The sequence below is a fragment of the Numida meleagris genome, chromosome 3 (assembly GCF_002078875.1).
Source record: "Numida meleagris isolate 19003 breed g44 Domestic line chromosome 3, NumMel1.0, whole genome shotgun sequence".
Lineage (NCBI taxonomy): Eukaryota > Metazoa > Chordata > Aves > Galliformes > Numididae > Numida > Numida meleagris.
The window spans coordinates 56,075,006-56,102,454 of record NC_034411.1 but is presented as its reverse complement, the minus strand read 5'-3'; the positions used below and the strand labels follow the sequence as shown (position 1 = coordinate 56,102,454).

General features: G+C 37.5%; 1 protein-coding gene across 13 annotated transcripts in view; it reads left to right on the top strand.

The window, feature by feature from the left end:
* Positions 1-27,449, top strand: part of EYA4 (EYA transcriptional coactivator and phosphatase 4) — a 159,036-nt gene that overhangs the window by 65,077 nt on the left and 66,510 nt on the right. For 12 of the 13 annotated variants that reach the window (XR_002437155.1, XM_021392498.1, XM_021392493.1 and 9 more), the window contains one exon: positions 18,703-18,752. Coding sequence is in view for 10 of the 13 variants with exons in the window: in XM_021392498.1 (XP_021248173.1) it covers positions 18,703-18,752 (50 nt within the window). In the remaining 3 variants the exon portion in view is untranslated. Of the gene's footprint in view, positions 1-1,309; positions 1,345-18,702; positions 18,753-27,449 lie in introns of those variants that run through there. The other variant, XM_021392497.1, reaches the window with a different exon arrangement.

Sequence of the window (27,449 nt, the reverse complement as noted above, 5' to 3'; positions counted from 1 at the left end):
GCAGGTGTAACTTTCACTCAAAGTGTGTTTCTGAGCAGCAATCAGGTTCAGTTTGCATGGGGAGAGAGTGCCATCTTCAGTTTCACATCTCCATGTGAAGCACAGCTGAACTCAACGGGTGTTGCCTGATGGCTAAGAAGTGAAGAAAAAAGTGTCAGTAGAAATTTGGAAATGGTTCTCAATTCTTGTTTTTATTGACAATGGACTGATGAAGGAAAATGATAAATGCTGTGCTCTTGTTCCCATTTTAAGATACAGTTTATTTTGATACAGCTGTTGTGATGAGTAATTTCCAGTGAAATAAAGAAATGTGAGGTTGGGCTTTGCCTTTTCGGTTTGCAGTGTTGTATGAAGAAATAACAGTTGCCAGCTGGATCGTTAAACACTACTAGCCAGTAGCATATTGTGTGCACAAAAATAAGAGCCAGCGGTCTGTACTTTTGTAAGAGCAATCAATTCCCTGTGCTCTTTTGGCATAGAATTGACTTGGTGTTTGCACTGGGGTCCTGGCACTTGACCCTTGTTTTCCTTGGCTCTGTGTCATTTTGCAGCAGAGCTCGAGGACACTCCTCATCTCTTGTTTCCAGCTTGTTAACATATTCAAGTAAATATTATCTGAAACAGGCACAAGCATTATTCTTTGGGGGAGTACTTGTAAAAGTTTAAAGTCCAGATTGAACAATGGCATCCATCTTCCTTCCTCCTGATTTTTTTTATTTGCAAGATGAATGTTTCTGGCAAAATTCTTTCTTTGATCTTTAGAAAGACTTTATTTTGTGCATATAGACAAGGCTAACACCCATAAATATCTGTTACTTGCAGAATATATGCCCAGGTAGGGTATTTTAACACTTAATAGGACCTGGTACAATAAGGAGCAGATGTGTCACAGCAACAGCAGGCGAGCAGGGACGGGAAGGTGGTTTCATTAAAAGAGCCTTGGGATAAATGCAGCACATTAGATACCCACTGAAAGACAGGAGCTGTTGATGGGGTGACCTCTGAATGCAAGTCATCTTACTATAAACAGAAGGGTGTGGAAAGCCATTGGACAGAGCCAAGCGTGTTTACTATCCAGATCTCCTCTTAGTTAACTTAAGTAACCCGTCTGCGCTAGACTCAGTCTGACAGTTCAGGGAAGAACAAAGTGTCTTCAGTATTTCCAGTTTAAAAAGTTGTAGCCAGCTGGTGGATAAGGTGCAGAAAATATGTCCGGACACCTCAGATGCTGAACAGAGGAAGTTAATTAGTGGCAAACATCACAGACAGTCTTTTTTTCTTTTGTCCTGGAAGGTGACTTCACACATTTGGGGAACTCGACTCTATTCTTCAGAGATAAATGAGGTAAGGTTACGATGGATTTCAATTTGTGATACTGATGCAATAGTCACTTAGTGATATGATGGGAAACGCAAGTGGGTATTAATTGTGTGGTCGGATTGTATTCTGAAAAGCCGATTTTCTTTTCATTTCTGTAGTAGCAGTTTCAAACTTGTTTTGGGAACATCATAACTGTTAATTTTATTTGCTCTGGAGAACAGAAGTTTAGGTTGGGCATTTGTCTGAATCCCTCAAGAACTTTGCTCGTTTGGGAGCTGCTTGTTATTAGCACAGGAGTTGACTGGTGAAGTGCTGAAAGAAAGCAAAGGTGTTATTCTGTAGTGTGCTGTGAGCATTGCATTTTGTCACATCTTTAAGCAGTTCGTTGGTTGTGCTATTTGATTACACTATTCTAAGGGACACTTTAAGGCTGGTGTGTTAAGACAGGTGTTTCGGAATAAGCGGAGTTGAAATTAGTTATCCTTAAACTGCAAAAACTATGGAGGGAATTAAAGTGGTTTTAATTCTCTATTCCATTTGAGTCCATTTAACCAGTTTCTAAATTGATTAGACATTAGTTTGGAACCAATAATACTATAGTGTAATTACACTAAAGCATCCTTTCTACTCCCCAAAGCTGGCTGTACCTTTCCCTGTATTGTTGTGTGTCAGTGACTTCATATTTGAGTCTTACTACACTGTGAATGTTTCAAACTTTTTAAATGGGTTTTGTAATTATGTACTAATTTTCCCAGAAAATAAACTGTGATTAAAAACTTCCTTGCCCAGAGAATGCGGGAGCGTGCATTGCTGTCGCGTTCACATGCTTCCCTCCGCCGCCGTGCTGCTGCTGGGCCGCGCTCAGGGGCTGTGACATGAGCTGGCACCTCCAGCCCGGCTGCCTGGGCCCACTCTATTCGGGGAGACCTGGAAGGGGCTGCACTCAGCAGCGCTCCATGGTGCTGGGAGAGTCAGCAGCGCTCCAAAGAGGGAAGAAAGGGCAGCCCGGCTTGGTCCGTCCGTAAAAACCACTTTACTGCCATAGGGAGCTGTAATGTTTAGGGGATATGTTTTGAAGAAAGGTATGATAAGTTATTACAGCCAGTAAGTTCTTCGATTTTGTTTCTGGGGTCTGGAGAGCAGCGAGCAGCAGTGTCCAATTACATGTTTCTTTTCTTGGACCGCTCACTGTTTTCTGAAATGCGTTCCAGCTAAGCAGCTTTTAACTGTCTCACCACCTTTCTTGCCATTTTAATTTCTTCATCTTCTAAGGGAAAGGTAAATCCTAAAAAGATACATAAAGCGAGTAACACCTTAAGTTCCTGAATTAAAAACACGTTTCTCACCAACGTGTGTTTTCCAAAAACAGTTTTGGATATATTGAACTGTTTAGTGTAACTTGTTAAATGCTGTAGTGAATCGAGTAGCATCAACCTGGTACGAATGTGTGATAATCTCAAGCAAAAGAACTTGAATTTGGCTTTGGAGAAATAGCTGTGTTTTTGTGTGTTCCTGCAAGCCTGCATATGTTTGAGTCTGTATACAGGGAAGCTCATTCGTCTGCTACAGAAGTCCAGGTTAATTTCTAAACATGAAGAGATTGGGATTTGATAAAATATCAGACCATACTGTAAAGTGGAGGAAACAAATGAAAAACACAATGCATGCTATCCATCTCTGATTTGCATTGTTGCCTGTCTTATAATAATCTTCATTTTCTGCCGTTTCTTTTGCAAGTAGCTATACTTATATTTTATTAAAGTTACATGTACTCGGGGAGAATACAGGAAATACTTATCAGTTTACTTAGTTTTAATTTTTGAATTTTTAAATTTATTTGGTAAATGTTAATTAAACGGGTTCAAAATTTAACATATAATTTCTGTATTTTTAAATTAAAGAGAGCATGGCTGTGTTACACTTATTTATAAAAGGTATGTGAACTGTTTGTAAATGTAATGTTCTAGTTAATTCCTACTTCTTTTTGTATTTTAATTTATGAGCTATATTTTCTATTACATTATTGCAAAAATCCAAAAATATGCATTTATGGGATAATCTAACAGGAAATATATCATATGCAGTTTATTTCTGCAGTATTCAATTTAATGCAGTATTTAATAATTGCCCTGACTTAATACAGAATTTAACAATATTCAATTGTATGCAGATATATGATGGAAACGTGAAGGTTTATAAAAAGCTCATTTTAAAACAAATTCCATTTTATCTCCAAAAAAGGTTCAATTAAAAATATATATTGAAAAACCTGAGTTGATTGCAAACATAATTATTCTGTCTTCTGCATTGGATTGAGTGGTAGGCAGTATCCTAGAATATTAGAATTTGCATATTATTTTAGCTAGAGTTAACTGAAGATTTGGTTACTAAATATGAAATGCAAGTTTTCTGTGTGTTCTCATAATTAATCTTCAGAATTAATTTCAGAAATATTTAAAGGTCATTAACAGAGCTTTACAATTAAACACTTTTACAGTTAGATAACTCCAGTTGATCATATGGTATAACTGAAAATAAAAATATTGGAAGGGGAAATAATTTGAAGCATTTCCACATGAACAGGAATTCTGTGTGTATAATACACAGTTATTTATACACATGCACAACTATGTATTCTTGTGTGCCTGCACATTCTTTTTTACCAGGGCTTACTTTCTGGATAAAAGGAATTATCTTGCAGTTAGATTTTCGGGGCACTTGAAGTATTTGTGCTGCTGGTCCAGGTGAGCTGTGCATTCAATTAGAGCCAGAACTGAGCACCAAACATAGGCACTCCTCTGAGTGCTCAGAATGTTCGCTCCACTGAAGCACAGTTTAACTTGATTGATACTCGGATTTTAAAGCAAATAAGGACTAATTTTTGCCTGTGGCAAAAGATCTTTGAAGTTTCATGCCTGTGCTGAGGCCGGATTAGCAAAGCGGCAGGACTGTGACTGGGACTGTGACCCTGTTGTGCTTGGCAGGTTGTGATGAATGGGGGAATCTTTCTTAACCTCGTGGCCAAAACATTCCAGTACCGCAGGTTGGGAGGCAGAAGAGAAGGGAGGGGGGGTCAAAAGATGCAGGAGGCTTGGCACGTTCGGGCAGGAGACAAAGGACACTTGCTCGATTGTTTGAAAGAGGGGCCAATGTGCATACTCTTTCCATCGAATATGCCTGGAAAGGCTGTGGGAGAGAGTGCGGCAGATGCCCCACAGTATACTTACTTTCTGACAGTTGACCTTGCTGTATGAAATTAATCCTTCACTATTAAGCTGTCTCCTTCTGCTTTTGCTTTGAATGCTTTCAGAGTTTAGGGAATCTTGCTTGTTATATTCTGCTAAACAAAAGAGCTTTTTAGTTGCAATGTGTGTATAGCCATCCAAAATAAATTGGAGGATCGCCTTATTTCAATTAACTGCCTGTTGGTCAAAGAATTTACTGGAGGACTGCAAATATAAACAGAATGGTATGAATTTTGAAAAAAAAAAGAAGAAAGATAATTAATTGCTTCTGGGAAGCTGGTTTTGCTATTTTTCTCGTAGAACATTTTAAAGAGTAGGATATGCATTTTAAAATAGTAGTATTAATGAAAAAATCTGAAAAATGTTTTGTGTATAGTAGTCTAAAGTAGTATAGTAGTATAAACCAGTCAAACTTTCAAACCTGAAAAAAGAGGCAAAAGTGACATATATGAACTGAAATGTGATCTATTGAGGCATCTTGTGGTTCTTTTTGTGGCATTTTAATAGCTATATTACCTCTGATGTTGTCCCCACTGACTAATAATGAAAAATGTACTATTAGGTAATGCCTTGAGATTTATTTATATTTCTTATACTGTAAACTCTGCTATTCTGGCTATTGTTAAGAACTATAGCATAAAACAAAAGGAAAAAAGAATAGTCAGTATTTTTAAAGTGCTTTCTAATTGTGGGTTGCATTCCTCTATGTAGATAAAATTAATCATTTATTCTTCTATGATTATTTTCCCAGTCTACCATATTAACACTATGATAGTTATAGGACTTTTAATGAGCATTGTGTTGTTAAGTGTACCTGGAGTTTACCTGTTCATTAATTAATATATATATATATACAAATGTGTCTATAAAAGTATACGTGTGTGTTTGCGTGTGTGTAGTCTCACTCACTTGTATTCAGCTTCAGTGCTACTTAACTAACATACAGTAACTAGGTGCACATTGTGCATATTATATTTTCCTGTATACTTATTGGAAGTTACTTCATCTGAAGTTTGCCTCATGTAAATTATTATTCTTTTTTCTCCCCACTTGTTTCCTAGCAGCACTTTCTTCACTTTTATTAAATTGTTCTAGAGGCACTGAAACTAAACTAGCCAGAAGCTAACTACATTCTGTTGCATGATGATACAAATCCACATGAATATGTCTTTGAATCATGTCTACTTGTTTGTGAGATTTTGTACTGCAGTGCTGTATGTCACTTTATCTTTCTTCTAGCAAATTATTTTGCTATGAGTAAGACAATATGTGGACCATAAAGAACTGATTATCTTATTTTGACCAACGAGTAGTTTGAGCTACAGAGAATTTTTTGCATCCATACTCTAAAAGAAGTAGGTTGCCAGACTTTTTATCTAATGTAGCTTATTAATGTTACAACAGCTGCTAGAAATTATTGCTGCAATCTTCAGGAAAGTAACACTAGTAATGAGGAAGAACTGCAATGTATGGTACTGAAGAAAAAAGACATTTATTAACTGTACAGGAGACTTAGTAATTTTCAAGGTGGAATGTGATGCCTAAATGTTTATTACCTTCACTCTCTACTTTCATTTTTTTTTCAGTCTTGAACCCACATTTTTTTGGTGATTTTTAATGTTGTCATTTGTATGTATTTCAAGTATATCTTTTTAATTGGAATAACTTCAATGTATTGTACAAAAAATACTATAATTGTACAATTATTTATAATTCATAGATATTACCTGTTGAAAAGCCAGATACTTATGGATTAACACCTTTGGTCTACCACCAGGGGAAAGATTGCCATGGAATAGCGGAGCAGGTTTTTTTGGCTATGTGTATTTAAAATTTTATTTGAATGCTATTTTATCTTGGTCTCCATCTAATTCCCATCTTCCAGAATGCCTACAGGACTCTGCCAGCTGTTAATGGGTAGGCAGATGCTGAACTAAGATTGTGTTCATGTTACCTACTCATATTACCATGATCATCCTCCCTCCAACCTGTCTACTTGCTCCATCCACCTGTTGCTGTTTGGCATTAATTGAGCCTCCCCCCCCCCCCAAGCCTACAAAGGAATATTCACATGCTTACCTTTTTTATTCTGAAATGTGAATAGTGGGCCTAACCACTGTGTTCCTATTTAGACTGATGCTTAAATCTTTGTAGCTTTGCCCCAAGCTTGATGACTCATTAGCTCAGGGAATTCCTTTTGCTAAAGAATTTAATACCACACACCCTCAGTTAGCCATCACTGTTACCCTCACTGCTGTTGAAATGAGGGAAAGGCACTAATACAAGCTTTTATGAATCTAGGCAGGACTGATTGCAGAAGGCACAGTTAGTCAATGCCTTTTGCATTTCCATGTCTTAGTATGTGTATACAAATAGAAATATTCCTGCCTTTCTGACTTGTGAAGGAAAGCAGTGAATTACTCTCATGCTTTCTAAAAAAATAATCAATATTCAGAGTAGGAATTTTCCTTTTTTTTCTATCAAACATGTTGCAGTTCTACTGCACCTGAAGAAGCCAGGAGTCTGGCCTCCCATTTCCTCAGCCTGACCACAGCAAAACTACCCAATGGCCAGTTATAAGATCATTAAATTTAAGTTGATATTTTCTGTACCATTTGTGTTCAGCTCAGGATGTGGAAGAGAGTTGCATTATTAGGTAAGTTAGATAATCTTTTTTTATCTGTGAATAATGATCTATCAGTTACATTTTCCCGTCTTTCTAGAACTCTTTCACATACAACATTACCCACTGAATGTGGTTGTCTATCCTGAGACATGAAGAGAGCTCCGGAAGATACAGAAGTGACTTGAGCCCTCCTTAATAGATGCACTAAAAATTGTAATGAAAATCTAGACTGGTCACACAACATGAGTTGTGCTGCCAGACACTGTAGGTTAATACACTGATCACCTGCCTTTGCATCTGGCTACATTTGCCATAGCTGTAAGAGCCCAAAACTTGAGATAAGACCAACAGTGAAGGAAAGCTGGCCAAAAGTGTATCTGGGAAAAAGAGGAAGTGATACTGGTGAATGAGTGACTACACTTGGAAGAGGTTGTATCTACCATGCAGAACTGAGCAATTCAAGTCTCAGCCTAGGAACTTTGGAACTTCAATGAAACAAATTGTTGTGTGGCTGAACCCACGTATTATGCTTACAATGCGCCTAAACTACTCAATCCTATACTATCAGACAGTGATTTGAGTCAGGTATTCATCCTTTCTTAAATTTTCCAGACATTCATGAAGGCTGCTTGAAAAATAATTAGTATAAAGCTCTCACCTTGTCAGAGAATTGTGAACACTTTAGATCTCCCCTGAACTACATTCCCCAAAACATTTTGAATATGGTTCAAAACCCAAATCCTTGTCTTTAAAGCTCTTTCATCTTTGGGATGAAGAGTGTAGCTGATGTGCATGCACCGCTAAGAGAGATTACAGAGTGAAGCTGGTAATTTTGTGGATGGATCATCCCCAAACCTGACTGGGAATCAAACAATGACCTCTATGAAGCTAAGAAATTTAAGATTGTTAACCAAGACTAAGGCACATTACTGGGAGCTGATCACCTTTAACCTTAGTACATAATAATATGTATTTTAGAAATACAGAAGACAAAAGAGCAGAGGGTTAGAAGTAGTTCTCTACTAAAAAAAAGGATATTTTGCATATATGTTTCATTGTCTGTGAAATTTGATGGATGTGATCATGTTTATTGCACTCATGAAAGGCACTTGGATATCGGTGTTCTCCTAAGTAGATGCCAAGATGGTGAAGAATAGAAAAGAGGAGATAATCAGCAAGGCCATTTGTTTAAATTTCTTCCAAATGAGGTGTGGAAAAGCTGTGGCAAGCGTTCTTTGAGATTAGAAGGAAAAGAGAGGTTATTTTCTGGAGAGGTAAAAGACTTAGGAGATAAGATGGCCATTGTTATCTGAGAGGTCGGCATGTAAACTCTTGACTGATCTAAGCGAATGCTGGATCCCATTGAAGCATCAGCATTCTCAGAAAAGTGAAGCTGCTGTGGTAGATAAACTGCTCTTGTGGTAGAGAAATCAGCATTAGCATTGTACGCTGTACTGTTACTGGTACAAGATGGTTTCCATATGAAAACAGTACATTTTATTATGTTTTATGGCACAGTACGATATACCTCTAACAAAATAGCTTGAAGTATTTGCATGATGTATTTGCAACATGGCCAAGTTAACACAGCCATAGGAACATTAACTTTTGAACTTCCTGACTTTCATTGCTTTAAATTTCAGCTTCAAAGTTTACTTTTTTTTTTCCTTTGCATTTGTTGGCCCTGGTTAGTTTTGAAAAGCAGGAGGAATGAAAATAAGTTCAGGTTTTCTGAGGGGGTGCTGAATTTTATGCATATAACAGGAGATGACTTGTTACTCCTTTGAATATTAAATGATAACTCCAAAGCATTTTTGATACATTGATTTTGCTTATGACATGTCTGTGGTGCTGGGAAATCAGATTAAATCTAGACAGCATTGCATAGTGTAGCTCTTTTCCTGTATATCACTGTGGTGGTTTTTTTCTGCTGAAAAAGATCAATGATAGCTGGAAATACTGAGATTTTAGAAAACATACAGTTAAAACTAATTCAAAATGATAACGTGTCTGGAGGAGATCATGGGATCGTAAGCGGGGTAAAAACAGGAAGCATTTTTCAGAATTTTCTAGCTAATTTCCAGTTCATAGATACTAAGGAGGCCTCAAAGATGCATTTTCAGATTCACCTGCACTGACATATACTGCTGATTTGGCAAGAAAACAAAAGGCCATAGACTTGGCTTCATGTTTTGTTTTGTTTTGTTTAAATTATTATTTAAAACAAAACAAAAAAAAAAACAATGAAAGAGAAGGAGAGGGATTGAGAAAAGGAGAAAAAAATGTGGGAGGTGGAGGCAAACAGATTTCCAGTGTTAGTGCTTTAGTATTATTTCCTCCTGCACCTGACTTGGACAATAAGTGTGCTGCTCCCCTTTCCAGGCTGGTGGAGCTTCCTTGCATTTGCAGCTGCTGAATGGGGCTTACTCCTTTTCCTTCTTTCTTTTTTTCTGGGAAAGGAGCCAGCCTGATAGCCCATCCTCCCAGCAGGGCAGGGGAAAGTGTTCTGTGAGCTCTGAGCTATTAGGTAACTGATGCTGAAACAAGAAGTGTGATTGTGGTATGGCATTTGCCCTGCCTGCCCCAACAGTTAAGGGAAGGCATATTTCCTTCTTTCATCTAATGCAAACAAACAAAAAGAAAAAAAATGTGATTTTTTTCTCCACAATGCATATGTAAATACATTTCAGAATGTAGAAGATTGTATTTTACAGGGTCCAATGATTTAAATTATGACTTGACCGTCAGACCCTTTGATATTTTTGAAAGTTCACTTGTGCCAAAGGCAATTTAAAATGTGTTTTAAAAATGTTTTCAGGTATTAAAAAAAAAAACTTGAAAGAAGCTTAGAACTCTGAACTAAGTGAACCCATTAATCAGGTTGCAAAAACAAACATGTAGGAAACCCTTCCATGAGTAAGAATGTGCCAGGGAAGGAAATTTTTGACCCCAAAGATAGCCTATGAATGAGAAAATTGAGGAGGTAAGATTTTATCAGTTTATGCCATGAATACATCTTAATACAACCTCTTTCTGTAAAACTTTGCAAATACAAACCCAGTTTTGTATTAGGTAAATCCTTCTGATTTAAATAGCACAGGGGCTTGTGTCAGCCATAAGACTGTGCAGTGTTTGTGAAAGAAACAATCAGTATGGTCATAAGTAATATAATAAGATATTTACCTGGATTTATTAAACCCTTTGTTGCTTCATTTCCTATGTATGGTGCACACCAGCAAAGGACTCTAGTGCGTTGATACTCATCATCCCAGCCTGATGCAATAAGACCTATGGGAAATATAGCACAACTTTGCAGCCTCTTGGCCTGTCTGTAGGCTTGTTCCTGTAAAAGTTTCATCCACACTATTATTTACAGGTGTCTGTACAGGTGATCTGAAATACTGTGGGTGTGATAGTGTCATCTCAAAAAGTGGAAGCATTTTACAGATTAATATATGCTTTGTCAATGATAGCTCCTTCTTTAAATGTGTAGTCAATGACTGGTTTAGAGAATCTGAGGCTCTGAAGCATAAAAATATAGCAGGAGCCATTTCTCTTCATTACTATAGTCAGTGCTGCAGGTGAAAAGGATTTCATGGAAAACTTGATGAGTCAGACAAGCTGTGTGGGGACAGTGCACACTGCCTGGCTGCACTGTTCATCAATTTTTTCTCCATGCCATATTCGAAAAGAGCAGGAATAAAACATAAAACATCAGGATTTTCTGTCCCTTCTCCAAAGATCTTATCTGAATTTGATCCCTCTTTTTAGAGGAGTGGAGGAAGATTGCAGAGGTATATGTAGAATAGACTGTGTACATCAAATGTGGTATTTACTCACTTATGTAGTCTTCATAATGCAGATGTCTGGAGAAGAGGAGGCTCAGGGGGGACCTTATCACTCTCTATAACTACCTGAAGGGAGGTTGTAGTGAGCTGGGGGTCAGCCTCTTCTCTCTTGTAACTTGTGACAGGACGAGGGGGAATGGCTTCAAGTTGACCCAGGGGAGATTTAGGCTGGACATTAGGAAATACTACTTTTCTGAAAGAGTGGTCAGGTGCTGGAACGGGCTGCCCAGGGAGGTGGTGGAGTCACCGTCCCTGGAGGTGTTCAAGAAACATTTAGATATAGCGTTGAGAGACATGGTTTAGTGGGGTTATTGGTGGTAGGTGGATGGTTGGACTAGGTGATCTTGCAGGTCTTTTCCAACCTAGCTAATTCTGTGATTCTGTGATTCTGTGTCTGGCTGAGACCTGATCATTTAGAACCTCTTCAGTTTTCAGTGGAGAGTAGCAACCATTACCCGTAAATCATCTCTATTTGATGTGGAGGACCACTCTAGGTCAGGTGAAATACATCTGTTTCTTCCTGTTAGGTGTAAAGAAAGCTTGAGGTGACCAGCCTAGATGTAACTGTCCAAACTGCAGGTAAATTATGTCAGATATATCCTTTCTGGAATTTTCCTTACAGTTTGAATGCTCACAAGCTGGTATGCAGAGCTGTGTTACCACTGTATTAATCTGAGGAGAGGAAAGAGGAATACAGAAGGGTAGCTATTATATATTTCATCATTAATATGTCTATCTTTGGAAAGGAATGTGTATGGAAAATAGAAGGAAGCAATAGTGCTACAGCAATGGTTTCCCACGTTCCCATCCCTTCTTTGCACTGCTGCTCCCACACAGCATCTAGAATGCTCTTATTTCTCCCTTGACCAAAGGCAAGGAAAGATATCTGTTGTCTTTAAATAAGAAATCTCATTTCACTTATTTCATACAGTACAAAGAGCAACTTCAGAAGTCTCCTTTAACTTCTAAATAATTTCCATTTTTCTGTCATGTTTCATAAACAGGCTAACAAAAGTTCACCGTGTTGAAAACTGGACATATTTGGATTATAGTAATTGATTTTAGTTGTCAGCTTAACAATCTCATTACTATGAAAATGGAAGAGGCTACTGAATAGTTAAAATCCTTTAATAGTTAATTCACTCTAATGAATTTAATTTATTCTTGAATTTAAGTTGATCCTATAAAAAGTTTGAGATTAGAACTGTTATATTTTTAGATCTGTTGAGATGCAATGAATCTGCTTCACAATGTGATTCAGGTAAAATGCAACTATATACAGTTCTGCACTGCGAAAAATTATAAGAAAAGTTCATTTTCTGTTGCTTCAAAGTCTGTCACTCAACAGTAGCATTAGTGTTTCTGTTTTTAGCTAAGTCAGAAACCAAGTTAAAACCTGAGAGTAAGTAACTAAAGTGCTGCATTATTTATTTACAATTTCATATAAATTGCTTCTATATATATGGATTATAAAATTTTATTCATATTAGGCAACTGAAATCCTTATGAGACCTATGGAAGTGAAACAAAACAGATTTGCTGTGAAGAGATTAGTTGAGAATTTGGGACTATTTAGAATTATTTTCATATCTTTCTTTAGGGGACCTTAGCATTTCTGTTTTTCTTTGCAGAATCTTCACTGAAATTTACTTCTCATATATATATAGCATTTGTATCATTTGAATTTAGCCACCATAAAATGCTTAATTCTCAATAACATTTGTATATTTTCTTAAAATCAATTCGAAAGCGTACACAGTGACTACAGTTTTTTACTAAATCTTAGCACTGTATATTTGTGCCAGCCCTTTTCCAGTATTTTGCAGTTCAAGAAATTATCATTATTTTTTTTTTGTAGTAGTAGTAGTAACGAAGGGCGTGGTGTCATGGTAGCAAGAAAAATCCTTGATATACTGGACACTGAATAGACAAGTCTCTGTACTATGGATTTTGTCATCAAGATGGTTATAATGGTATATGTAAAGATTGTTGAAATCAGCATCTAAAAAGTATCTGAACTATGAGCTGCTGTTCTTTACACTCATATAGATATCTTGAGCTAAATTCTTTTTTATTTCCATCAAAATATGGCCCCAAATTCTCCATCCTCCCCTGCTCAGTCCACAGACTTGGACCTCTCCCTGGCTGGTGAATAGGAGCTGGTGAGCTTTCACACAAGGGTAACTTGCTGTAGGGAAGCATCCAGACAGTACACCAAGTGCACTTGGTTTGTTCATTCTCCATACCAGAGGTGGCATGTAGACATGCTTTGAGATGTCATTTGTCTGCAAAGAGTACCTTTCCCCCTTCATTCTTGCCTCCTTGATGTTACATCTTCATTGGCTCCAGCATATAGAGCTGCTTCATTCAGACCCAAAACATTGCAGGCTCTATTCACTGCATGCCCACCAATTTGGGAGGGTAGGGTGATCAAGGCCATATTTGATGCAGTAGGAGAGGGAGCTCAGTAGATTCACTGACAGAATAATTTACTGCTGATACTGCAAGGTTTTTCAACTGTACTTACTCTAACTGCTAGAAGCGATTTCTCATCTGTGTTGCATTATGAGTTTAATACTATGTGTGTGTGTGCGAGAACACCTCATAGATCTGGACCAGTTCATGTTTTAACATCTAGCATAAGGAGGTCCAATAAAATCATGTTAAAAGGATGTTAATGTTGCAAAGGAAAACATCAGAAGCAAGGAAATGCCAGAATTAATACAGTCTGTGGAAATCCAGTCTCTTATCCATTATGGTGCAGCTCTTATTACATGACATACATGACTTTCCAGTTTTCTCAGAGTGTGTAGTTAGATTTTGCTTCTTGTGTTCCTCAGTCTATGTTAGTTGAATGTGAAGCACCTAAACTCCATGGTGAACATAAAATCATTCTTTTTCATGTAGATATTTTTTTAAACGTGAATCCTTGTTCTTTGTTATTTGATAAATGCATCTCTTTTTCATGCTGCCTTCTTAGCATGAAGAATAAGACACTTACAACAGTGTTTGTGTTTGAAATTTGAAGAATGAAGGCAGAGATTAACACAGAAATTGTATAAAATGTTGGCTAATTTCTTCTTCAATTTGAGGCAAATTCGATCTTCATTTTTCTGGATAAACGTAACATTTGTGTGCCATCTTGTAAGTTCAAAGTACAGTTCCCCAGCTTGGATCATTAACTAGATCTGCAGAGCAGATGGCGTACCAGAAACAGCCTGTTATTCTGTGCAGACTGGTCACTAAAACCTTTACTAGTGACTTTCACAGATGTGTGATGAATACTCGAGCTTGTCATTATGATTTTCACTCCCAGATCCTAGAGGAGAGGAGAGCAAACTCTGCTGCTCTGTCCCATCGCTGCAAGCTCCAGTACTCCTCCACTACCTGTACCATCCCTATGTTAGCTATTCTTATTTTCACCTGGCTTCTGTGCTCCTCTGATTTTGCTCCCTAGAGATCCCTCTCTTCTTTTGCTTCCTGGTTTCTGTCCCTTCTCCTTGTGTGGATTTTTCTTCTATTCCCCATCCTATTTGAGGCCACAGGATGTTTCTCCTGTTCTATGATGTTGCCTGGCTGTTGTCATGGGAAGACATTGGGATGATCGCATAAAGAAGCACAGACACTTTCCTGATGCCACAAGTGCTTCTGGAAATCAGGAGAAGTGATTTTTAATTCTTACTTGGCTCCTGTATCTTTGACTTGGAGAGTATTCAGTGGAGACTGGGTCTTCAGAAATTCAGGAGCTGGAATACAACAGAACTCCATTAATGGTGTAAAAACAGGGCTTTTAGAAGCATATAAAGCTAAATGGATTTGGACACCATTTCACAGAGATGATGACTCCTGGGCATCAGTATACCTTGTACTTGTGCACTTCCAGTTTTGGGGTTCAGCCTCAAAACTTACAGGCACTAAAGCCTCTGAGCAGCACAGTTATGTGACTTAAAATATGAACAAAACAACTTGTTTTCTTAAAAAATGGATTTAAATATTTTTAGCTGAAATATTTCAAGCATTTTGTAGTAGGCAGCCAGGGTAGGAGATTTCAACACCATTTGGTAAAATTCAAAAACAACTGAAACTGATACCTTACCACTGTAGTGAATGGTTCTCAACATGCATGTAACTGAAATGGTGAGAAAACCTGTATAAACAGAGAGAAGAAGAAAAAAAAAGAAAACTGAGTAGGATTAAAGAAAAAAGTTCTTACATTTAACACATGAGAATGTAAATAAAGGTGCTGTTAGTGAAAGTTGATTATTTTGAAAACAGCAAAGCAGATTAAGAGGGAAAACAGTTCAGCTGAAGACAAAGGTAATGATATTTAGTCTTTGATCATAAGTTTTCACTGTGATTTTCTGTTCACCTTCAAGGGTGGCATAATTTTATGAATAACAAAATGTGTTTTGCTACTTGAGTAGCCCTAAAGAGAGATTGGGTGTTCATTCCACACAGCCACTTGAAAGAAAATCACATGCCTGTTCCTCCTTTAAGAAATAACATTTTTATTTCTTAAATCTTTTCTCTGAAAGAGGGATCCAAAGATGCATAATGAAGTTTGCATTCAGTCTCAAACGAAAATACAAGTATATACAGTGTGCTTATACTGCACACTTCCTCAGAAAATGATCACAGACAAACCACATCATCTATATACCAAGCTGAAAACCTGAAATATTCTTGTTTTTTTTTAAGTACTTTGTTTTCATTGAATATTATTGAATATGAAATACTCTTCTTTCTTGCCCTGGAGTTTGTTCCACCTCACAGGAGGTGAGTCTTTTTGATACAGTTGTCCCATTACTTTTCTGTTGCTCACTTTTAAGGTATAACAGTTTCTTTTTTTAAAATTCTTCCTATGTTCATCACACAAGTAGAGCATAATCTTTCTCAATTGCTTTATTTAATGTTGATCAAAACAAGATGCAGTAGTAGTGCGAGCAGGGATAGGACAAGTCATCTGTGAGTCTGTCCTATGAAATGTTTAAGTGCAAGTGAATTTATCAGCAAGGAGAAAGCAAAAGCAGCTTAAAAGTAAATATATGTTAGCAGGACAAAGGAAAAGCTTTACCGTGTTTCCTACTGCCTATGTTAATTAGATGCATTTATATATTAATTTTATATGCCAAATTGAAAGATTGTTTTTCTAGCCAAGTCCCTCTGTAACTTCCCGTTGAGACAGTCTGATTTTCCAAGTACACAGGTGCCTCTCAAAGAAGGACTGCTTCAATTTCAGTTTCTTTGACTGATTTTGATTTTATGTTTTGAACAATTGCTTGTAATGTTAACACTCAGTACACTAATTCTGGTGAACATTTTTCTTGTTGGCACCTTAACACAAATATGTGGCATTTACTTGATAATCAATCACGGTTTTATATCTCAAGTTTTTTACTATATTTCAAATCTAATGTTACTATAATAATAATGAAGAGAAAACTGTAGCAATGATGTTAGTGTCTGACTGTTTATCAAGTTGGCTTACATGGGTTTTCATTGTCCCTCATGGTGAGCCTCTGCACCAATGATTATCCATGACACACTGCAGTTGCCGTGTCCATAGTGTAGCATGTTATGAACTGTGAAGAAGAAATCCAGGAGGCTGAAAATTAATGGTGATGACAGTGATAATTGGAAAGGCTGGAAAAGGTTTTGTAGCAAAAATCAAGCAAAACAAAATATTTAGAAGATCATTGCATTTTCTTCTTTGTCAGTGTTTTGGATGACAACTAGTATAGTAATAAAGACAGTTTTAAGTTCTTTTCCTGGGGAAATTTTCATTATTGCTACTGAAAACTGATTTCTGTGAATAATCAAACTTGCATCTGTATTGTTTACTCAATATCTAGACTCAAATGAAGATTAAAAATGGCCATTTGTAAAACCATGAATACACTTAAAGTTCTTTAAGTGTTGTTTCATGGCATTCAGTAGAAGTATTTAGAGAAAATACCTACCATTAGGCTAATACTTTTTCTGTCTGAGTTGGTGACTATTTTGCCAGTGGCTTCAATAGAAGCTACTCACAGTGGTAATTGTTTTTTGAAAATGCTTTTAAAGTAGCAGGAAGTTATAGAAGACTCTTTTGATTCAAGTTAATCTCAAAAACTGTCACTGAGCACGTGCTGGTTGTAATGGAAATATTCTTTGCATTGTGTCAGTCATATGAAATTAGTTTGCATGATTATGAATATTTCAAGATGGCTTTAAAATGAAATTTTGAAACCTCCCACACAGCTCTGGATTCTACATTAGCACACAAGTGAGCAAAATATTTGTTTCTCTGCTGAAAGTACAAAAAATTTAGATTACCAGAAGGTACAGTAAAATTTTTGCAGGAAATCCCGAAGATCCCAAAGAGATAGCTAGTCTGCCAGAGAACAGTTTTCTGTTTTTATTGGAAAGCAATGTATTTTTTTCGCCCTTAAATGGCTAATAGCAATGTATTGCAAAATTAGTGTGGAAGTCAAACTACTATTAATTATATTAATTAATTACAATAAGTATTTATAATAATAAGTAAAATTATATTAATTAAACTGTCTATACTATATTAATTATATATTGGGAATTGATGTACAAATGCTGTGTGTGATATTTGAAGTTCATTGATGCACTGAAAAAAACGTAGGTTGCTCCAAAAGTAATGTTTCATATTTGTTTCCATGGAAGCTAGAACATAAACAACGAGCACAATAACACTATTTTATAGAGCAAATTCTCGGCTACAGAACACTATACTTCAACACAGTCACTACCATTAGCTATGCATTTTTGCTAGCAATGAACAAGAAACTGCATGCCTTGCTTGTAAAAATCTGCACCAGAGGAGATGCCCCACTGTCTCTGTCACCACTGCTGAAACGCACCACACACTGCCTCACTGTGCTCACATCCCACTGTTTTGTCTCTACAAACATTCAATAAGTGTAGATGAGTGCCAGTGGGTGCCATTTTTTCCACATGGAGGAATTCAATGACACACCTTTGCTTCATACACACTTCCATATCAGACACTATTTTGTCAGATGTCCCTCTGCTGCCATCTGTCACATGACAACAGAATGTAAAAGAATACTGGTGAGAATGATCAGCCTCTCCTGTCATACCACCAAGATTGGCCTCTGACATCTTGGGCTGACATCATAAAAGAGTTGGCATTAGTTTCGGAGCAGACCTCGTACGTTTAACAAACAGCAGATTCACAAAATGAAAATTAATGTATGAATTATTTAGCTAGCACTGCACTTTGCCCCAGAATCTGGTGTTTATTATTGTGAGCTTTAGCAGGAAACAGAAGCTGTATCAATTGGGGAAACATTTCTTTACTCTGCTGAGAACAGTATGGCTTTCTGGTTTCCAAGTGGCGAACCTGGATCTTTGGTTTCTTTGTTCCCAGTTGGGCTACTCCCAGGCTATTTTAGCTGAACATTTTACATGCTAATGGAGCCTAGGGAAGTGCAGTTGGCAGCTGTTCATGGGATAATAATGAAACACACTGTTTGGTACTGCATACTGCTGCTGTAAAAAGCGGGAAGTATTTTATAGAGATCACAGTGAGCAGAGCTGCATCCACTTTAAGCAATGTAAGTGTGTGAACAGTGAGCAGGGAAGTCATGTTCCAAGTGAGAGTAACTGTGGAAATCCTTTGCTTTTGCAGGTAAAGAAAACGTGTACAGAATCAGATGTGTCAGAGCCTCCGAACGCCAGGTACAGTAACAACAAGCAAATGCCGACTACCTGCAGCATGGTGGTGTGGTGTGATACCAAGCTGAAATGCAGCCAGAAAGCAGTGAGAGGGACCTGCTTTGAAAAGGGAGAGTAACTAGGTTAATTTTATCTGCTTTTCTGTCTGGAAGGTTTTCACCCCTCAATTAGAGATGTGGGCTAGCATCAGGGTTGACAAATTTAGTCGGTGCCATAATGCTGAATTAACACCTTCAATTTTAAAGAAAATCCTATGGAATAGCGTAGGGACATCTATTTAATCAAAATTCACTTTTTTCTTTTATCCCTTTTCTGCATACCTGAGTATTGACTTTTAATGTTAACAGAGTTTGTTTTTTGTGTAGGCTGTTCCTATTTTATTTGGGAAAATTTACCTTTGTTGAATCTTTTCTCACTTCTGAAAAACATGCTATTGTGTTTGTAAGTAGAGAAGAGGCCATGCATTCTTTTAAAAGAACAGAAGAGCCCATGCATTCTTTAAAAATAAGCTTTTCAAACACTGTTTTTGCTAAATTCATGTACATGGAGAAAAGGGGAGACATTTCACTTCTGTATTTTGCATGTGTGATTATGTTTATACATAGTTCTTAGCGGGTGAAATAGTAATTGTTTTAGATGGGCATCTTCCTGTTGATTAGTAAACTGTTGAGACACAGTGGATGATTTTCTTCAAATTTAGCGGTTTGCTGTGCTTTTTGTCTGTTTTTGTCTTGCTTCTATTTAGAAGAACTTTTTAAGTTTCACAAACATTGAAAAGCTTTAATTTAAAGAGATAGCCATAAAACAAAATTGAAGTCATACTGTCATTGTGATTAAAACTCAGAAAAGCTAATTCAAGGTTTGCCCCCAGATCCCATCCTTTGCTATGTCTTCATGTCCTCTTGGAGCTGGGGCCACCTGTGATAATGAAGGCGATGTATCTGTGGCTTGAGGTGTGTGATGCACCATCTGAATATCTTGGATTAGCTTTTTCTGCCCATTATGAACACATTCTTAACTTCCATTTAGTTTGCTAAGAGCTGAATTTATGTAAGTGAGTTCAAAATTCAATGTCTAAATACATTTCCAAGTGAAGTCAGTAGCGGTTTTGCTCTGGGATTCAGAAGAGGCATGTTTTGTCCTTTGTTTCTCATTTAATAACTTCTAAATGAAAAATTTATCTGCTGTCCTGCTGCTTTGGTTTAAATTTTATTATAAAGGTCAAGGTCTTTCCAACTGCTCTCATAGAATCACATCATCATGGAGGCTGGCAAAGACCACTAAGATCATCTAGTCCAACCATTAGACCATCACCACCATGTCCACTAACCATGTCCCTCAGTGCCACATCTACATGTTTCTTGAAGTATAGATGTACTCTGATGTCATATAGAAGCTCCACTTGTGCGCATGTATAATTTCAAGTGTGTTGCTTGTCCAAAAAAGACTGTTATAACTCAAGTGTTTAAAAATTACAAAGTAGTCCATGGCTGTTGTTTCATCAGACGATGATATTGCAACATACCTGAGCACACAGGATATGACGTACTGTCATTACCTGTGCACAGTAGGAAATTTCATATGAACTGTAACTAAATTCCTTATACTAGGTGTGAGGAACAAAAACCTCTTGTCTCCCAAGTACAAGAGGGAACCCAAGTTACAAATAGTCAATTCTGAGGAGAAATCTGGTAGAGTTTCTTTTTTGTTTTAATGGAGGGAAAAAAAACTTTTCATTTGGAGCTTCGCAGCCTCAGTTTGAGGATACATGAGATAAAGTTGAAATTAATGTTCCTGGCCCATGCATGTGGAACGCTGTATGTACAGCCTGCAGCAGGCTATTTTTGTCCCATCTTTATCCAGAATGCAACCTGGGTCTTGCAGGGAATCTGCCAGCCTCTGGCAGCAGCAGCACCAGGGGCACCACACAGCACATGACACTTGAAAGCCTGGAGCAAGGTAATTCTTCTCTAAACAAGTCTTAAGTGAAAACATTGCACATAAAGTGAAACATCAGCATAAAAATGAATGCTGGAGACACACAGCCTTACAGAATAGCTCCTGGCTCAGGACCTAAGGCCAATATCATTCATTTATTTAGCTAGCTTTATAGTGTGTTGGTTTTGGATTTGAAACTATTACAATAAATGCAGATGGAAAGTGTTTTTACAGTAGGGAAGTAATTAAATTGGGTGTGGGAACTTTGTCAGGAGAATTCTTGGAGTGACATGTGTGTATCAGCAGATTCTTTGTCTTGCTTGGCCTCAGTTCATCTTTTAGAAAGAAACATTCAAACTGCAGATGTGACTAGTAAATTTTTTTCTGAAGGGAATTTACTAACCTATGCAGCATATCAATAAATGCTTTCCAGAAGTATCCAATTAGATACACAGTAAAAATCAACTGTCACCAGTGGTTATTTATACAGTATGGTTGTTACCTCAACAGGTAAACTGCACACACACACAGGGAACTGTGGTTAAGAATTGATCTTGTTGGGTTGGCAAGTTGTAAATGCAAACACAAACATACATGGATCTCTGTCACAAATTGCAATTCACAAGTGACTGAGTCTTACAAATTCTGTTAAACGCTCCTGGGAGTTGTTTTGCAAAACCCCTATGAGCTGGTTTTGAGAACTTACTTTTATCTCAGATTGTTAAGGTATTAAACATATGATGCTATTGTTACTGCTGCAGTATTATGGCATTCTCTACACATAACTTTGAAATAAAAGTCAAATTCGCCCTGCAGTTCTGGATAACTTTCCAATCATGCAAAATGTTTATAGCCTTCTGGAGCCAGAAAGGTTGCAATGAATGAGACTTGCCTGCTCTCATACTACAGGTCTGACGAGACAAGACTAACATGCATGGGTGACAACTCCATCATTCTGGTCATGTATGAAATGCACTAGCAAGATTAGGAAAAACGCTTGAGTACAAAGCCTATAAACATACACTGCTATTAATTTTTGTATATAGTGGATATGCTTTAAAATGGGACTGATCCCAAGTATGCTGAACAGCTCCTACATTTAATTTAATGTTATATAAGAATCACTGAAATCCAGTGCAACACATTCAATTTAACTTGTTTACAGTTATTATAGCTCCATTTTTACACAGATAATCAGAGAAGCGTTTTTAATTCTAATAATTGAGATTTTTGTCTACGCTTACAGCCTCATACCCCAAGACACTGCTATGGAAATGAGTTAAACACTAGAACAGATGTGATTCAGAAGTCTGGTAAAATGATTTCTACTGGTTCCCAGCCTCCAGTTCACAGTCAGCTACAGCACATCGGTTTTGGCTGCACTAGCCAGGACATCATCTTTCTTGTGACAACAGACTGCTTGATGAACAAGTCACTGCTACCCCGAAGTCTTCCTTTCCACCAGGTCTGTCAGAGGTCACCTGTCACCAGGTCTCTGTAAGACCAAATTGGCATCACAAATCAAGATCTGGCAAAATAAATAAATAAATAGATAGATAGATAGATAGATAGATAGATAGCTGGGTTATAAAATGAAATAGGGAGAGGGGAGGAAGTCCCTGCAAAGGGAAAGTTTATCAGTCTTCTTCTGCTACTTGCTAATGTTAATGCATTAGCAAGTAAATAGATGGCATTGAATAACTGTGAGATTTACAACAGTCTTTACACTGCATCCATAAGACCAAGGTTTGTTTTTGCTGCATCTTGGGGAACAGATCTGAATGCAATATTTATGATATTTGCTGTACCAGAGCCATGCTAAGACTGAGTGCATTACCCAAATGGGTTTCCATGGGCATCACTAAATTTAACAAATGTGGGAAGGAAAACAATGTGTATCTTCTGCACCTTATTCTGGACAACTAGATTAACAAAATTGTTTAACTCATAACAATGCAGGCTTCGTAAAACACACTTGAAGTTTCACTTCCACTAATGAGTTCAACGGGACCTTCATAGTCTTAACTCAAGATTGATGGCTGATTAGTTCAGGCAGGTATTGACATTAATACCCAGCAGTTATCCATATTTACCAGGTCTAATATTGTAACCCCTGAATTCAAATCCAAGCAAAACAACTCATCTGACAGATTTAATGATGAAGCTGTCATGCTTCTCCCAGGATTGTTTGAACACACTCAGCTCTCTGCATACAACTGTGTAGAAGAGTGAGGCCAGCAGTACTTTCCCATTCATTTGCAGTTCATCAGATGAAAAACAAATGTTTATTATTACATGGTGAAGAGGAACTCTGCGATTGAGCTGCTAAGCAAGAAAAGCCAGCAATAGCTATGGAAATTGTCAGTAATGTTTCAGTAGTTATAACAAAATATAACAGAAAAAAATGTATTGGTTGCAGTAAAAATGAACAAGCTCAGGCTCCCAAGTTTTCAGATGTGCTGTTTAGCCAAATGCACTCCCTCATTTTATTCTCATCCATGTCTTAAAAGTTTTCATTAGAAGGTAGAGATTTGTTATTTATGAGCCACATGCTCATAAACTTATTTATACTAGAGAGAGGATAATGCTACAAGGACAGGCTGATAGAGCTGGGACTGTTCAGCCTGGAGAGGAGAAGGCTCTGGGGAGACCTGAGAGCGGCCTTTCAGTATCTAAAGGGGGGCTGTAAGAAAGAAGGGGACAGACTATAAGAAAGAAGGATCTGTTGTGATAGGACGTGGGGAAATATTTTCAAACTAAAGGAGGAGAGATTTAGGCTGGATATAAGAAAGATGTTTTTTTATGACAAGGGTGGTGAGGCACCAGAATAGCTTGCCTGGAGATGTGGTGGAAGCCCTGACCCTGGAGACATTCAAGATCAGGCTGGATGGGGCTCTGAGCAACGTGACTGAGCTGTAGGTGTCCCTGTTCATTGCCAGGGAGTTGGACTAGATGGCCTTAAAGGATCTCTTCCAACTCAAATGATTCTATGATTTTATGATAATTTAAACACTCACTTTTCAGAGTCAGGAGTTGCACAGTGCCACTGTAGGTCACAATGAATCATCTGTAGATCATGGTGATGTGATAAAGGGGCTTCATTTTGAGGAAATGAGATACTGACATGACTGTTTAATTTAGACTCCTTAGGTGACATTCATCTCATGGTGAAGTAAGGTGGATGCTTCTGAGATACTATTTATCTGATCTTTTTCTCTTGATTGACAGTGTATTCAATTATTTTTCTAAGCATCCATGCAGATTCCACCAGCAATTACCTGCTGTACTGCTGATTTGCTGATTTAGTGCAAGAAGACCAGCTAGATACACCACATGAGCAAAGACAATGAATGCATTTATTTTGATTTTTCAGATTTTTTTTTTTATTTTTATTTTTTGCAAAGCTATTCAGTTCCAGAAGGGAATACATGCAAAAAAAATTATTCTTCATCCAGAAAAAAAAACTGCTTTTTCACTGGCGGCTAGTATTTTGTGGGTTTGGGACAAATTATAAAGATGAACAGATACAGCAACACGAATATTCTATGAAAAGGCAGAACAAAATTGAAATTCAAAGACTGCCATAAATAATTTAAGGAATTGGAAGAAGAAATTCAGTCAACAGGAGGGACAGCAGATGACTGTCAGAGTATTGCATTCATGAGAGGGAGTCCAATATAGTAACAAACATCTTACTTAAGACAAATGTTTGTCAGGATCAAGCCCGGACTTCTCAATTAAGACAGTGGCTGGCAAAAAAAAGTTTCACAATTTTCTAGTTTTAAAATAACTACACCATGTAATAAGATTTCTCACAAAGGCTATATTCTGGGACACACAGGCTTAGCTTCCAGTTGAAATAATGTTTTATACAAGTCTGTTACTTATTAAATGTTTCATGCATGTATTTAGTCTGTATACCACTTGAGCAGTTTGAGTCAGTCAAAGTAATACTAAGATGACTGTGCAGATACATGTAATTGAATGACAAACAACATCCCTGACAATCACACAACAGATGCAGCAAGTAGTATGTTGTCTTGCTATGTGTGTTGTATTTTCAGGCATGTAGTTTGCAGGCAGAACAAGACTTTCCTATTTTTGGAGCAGTCTGTGTGGTGTCTCTCTGCCTGCTGTACCCTGATCTTCTCATGCATTAACTTTAGAAATTAGGTCTTCTGATTACCCGGAGTCTATGGAAGCTGGTCACTGTCTGCCCATTGGTTTTTGTTGGCTCTGGACCAAGCCCCCAAAGAGTTCTAAAAATATATATGATATGTTTACAGAAATTGCAATAATCTATTTAGAGTGCAAACACATGGTAACTGATGACATCACAGGGAAGTATTGGAATGGTTTATATTAACAGATCCCTGTGGCTCTAACAATAAAATTAATGTATTTTTTTATTTTTTTGAGTCTGTTACGAATTCCTGTTTATTTTGTTTCTCTTAAAATAAGGCATAACATATTTTCTATTATACTACAAATAATGTTCTCTGTGTGATGCCAAGCCAGGTCATGGCAGTATTAACACAAATCAATTGTTGGTCAGATTTTGAAATAAGTGAAAGCAACAAGAGAAAAATAAGTTTTGAACGTTTATTGGAAACTTACATCACCTTCTTTAAAAGAAATAGGATAAGTGAGATTTTAACAGAGGTGTCAAAAGAAGTAAATTGGAGATTTTTATGTTTGTCTCAAGTCCTCTTGTGAAATATCACATGCTACAAAGGTAAGAGTTTTCTAGTACAGATTTGTGCTACTAGAATGCAAGAACCAATCATTGCTAATGATTTAAGCTTTTATTAAAAATTCAAAAAATCAAGTAAATCTGGAAATGAGATGAAGTTCTCTAAGAAGCAGCCATGCTATTTTAACAAGGCTGAGTTTATTGGTATCAGTTGGTAGGACCTTGTCTTATTGAGGAAATAGAGTCAAAAACACAGAGTACTGAATGTACTAATTTAAATTAGAAGCATTTCTTTTATTTACTGTTCCTTTATGAAGGTGTGGTCTTTCCTGCTCTCTAGGGTGTATTTTGAAAATTGGTAAAATCCTATTGAGTACTGGCTTGAACCACCTATATTTGAAGTGTTTAATAACTGTTTTTTTTCCCCTTGTTTTCACTCAACAAATTCACAAATATGTGCATTAAAAGTAGTTTTGTGGTTAATTGTGAGGAGGACTAGAAACACTCCATGTAATTGTATAATTAATAGTTATGAAATAATTTCAACTCCAAAGCACCTTGTGATTTCTGAGTCTGCTCAAAAGTGCAAGTTATTTAGAAGGCTCCAGATGTGAAACCCCTTCTCACATGCTGAGCTACTGCTAGGTGCTTTCTACCATTCCACACAGTGGGACAGTGAGCTCCTTTCAACTTAAATGCATATGCGTGCACTTTGTGGGGGCTAGGAAGTGCTTGCTGAAATGAAGATCTGAAGCTGTGCCGATGATTTTGTATTAACAGCAATTACGTACCAAGAAAACCCCCGACACAAAAAGGGGATGACTGAAGAACTGAAATGAATGCAACAAAAATTTCAAAATTTTTATATATAAGAAGCACACTAAAACCAACTTTCTCATAATGATAACTCTCAATGGCAACATATATAAGCAAAAATGTATAAGGGCAATTTAACATAAATTTTATGAGCAGAGCATTGAAATGTTCAGTAAAATACCTTAGTCATCCTTGCAGAATGTGTTAGCAGCACAGGTATACTAGTGTGAGGTGCAGTTCTCCTACTGGTATCTCATGTCCCTCTTATATGTGGGCACTGTTGTACAATATAATTTGGGAAACCATGGCAACTATTTACAGCTTTCTCTAGCTGGAGCTGCAGGTGCATGAAGGAGTAGGACCAAGTGATGCGGTTTGCGTGGCATACACCTGGTAGTTTGTTTCACATCTGTTTTGACCTGATTGGGTACCAGTGCAGATGGTGGGCTAGCATCCTCCCCAACTGCAAACAACACAACTTGTTAAATGATGTGGACGCTGACAGCCCAGCATACAGCCTGAGCTGTAACCAGTCGCACAAACTGGTAGCATTTAAGCTCACTTTGATGCCTGTTCTTCATGTTGCATTGTAGCCCAGGCAGTGTGCACTAGCTCGCTGCCAGGCATTTGTGGATTGCCAGCCACTCCTAGGTGTCTGGCCTGTAGTTGCTGGCGGGCTGAAATTAGTTTCTGTGCAAAGCAAGTCTATTGCTGCTCTGCAAAGCGGGGTGTTTTGCACCCCAAGGTGACTTTGAGTGAGTGGCCTTTAAATGATGAGCATTTAATCCCCAAGCAAGCATTTGTTACACTTCCCTTTCCCCCTCTGTTGTCCTCCTCCCCCTACCTATTTTGAATAGTTTATACTGAACCTGTTGATCTGCTAAGTTATGGTGCTTTTCCTACAGTCTGTTTGAATTCCAGAGAGTTGGAAAAGAAGTGCATGTATTTCTGAGCTAAATAATCTATTAATCAGAACTAAACACTTTTCAGCCTTTGGGTATGTCTTGGGATAGGGAAAATGCTTTACACTATTTTCAGTGAAAAATAAGATAGGTTATACCTTCGAGGGCTTTTACTTAAGCCAATAGTTTCATAGAACTCTATTGTAAAATGGAACTGGTCTTTGGGCCATAAAATGACAGCGTTAGTTCTTCAAGTGCAGCACATGTAATCACAATGAGAAGGAGCTCCATTTCCTTCCTTCCTTCCTTCCTTCCTTCCTTCCTTCCTTCCTTCCTTCCTTCCTTCCTTCC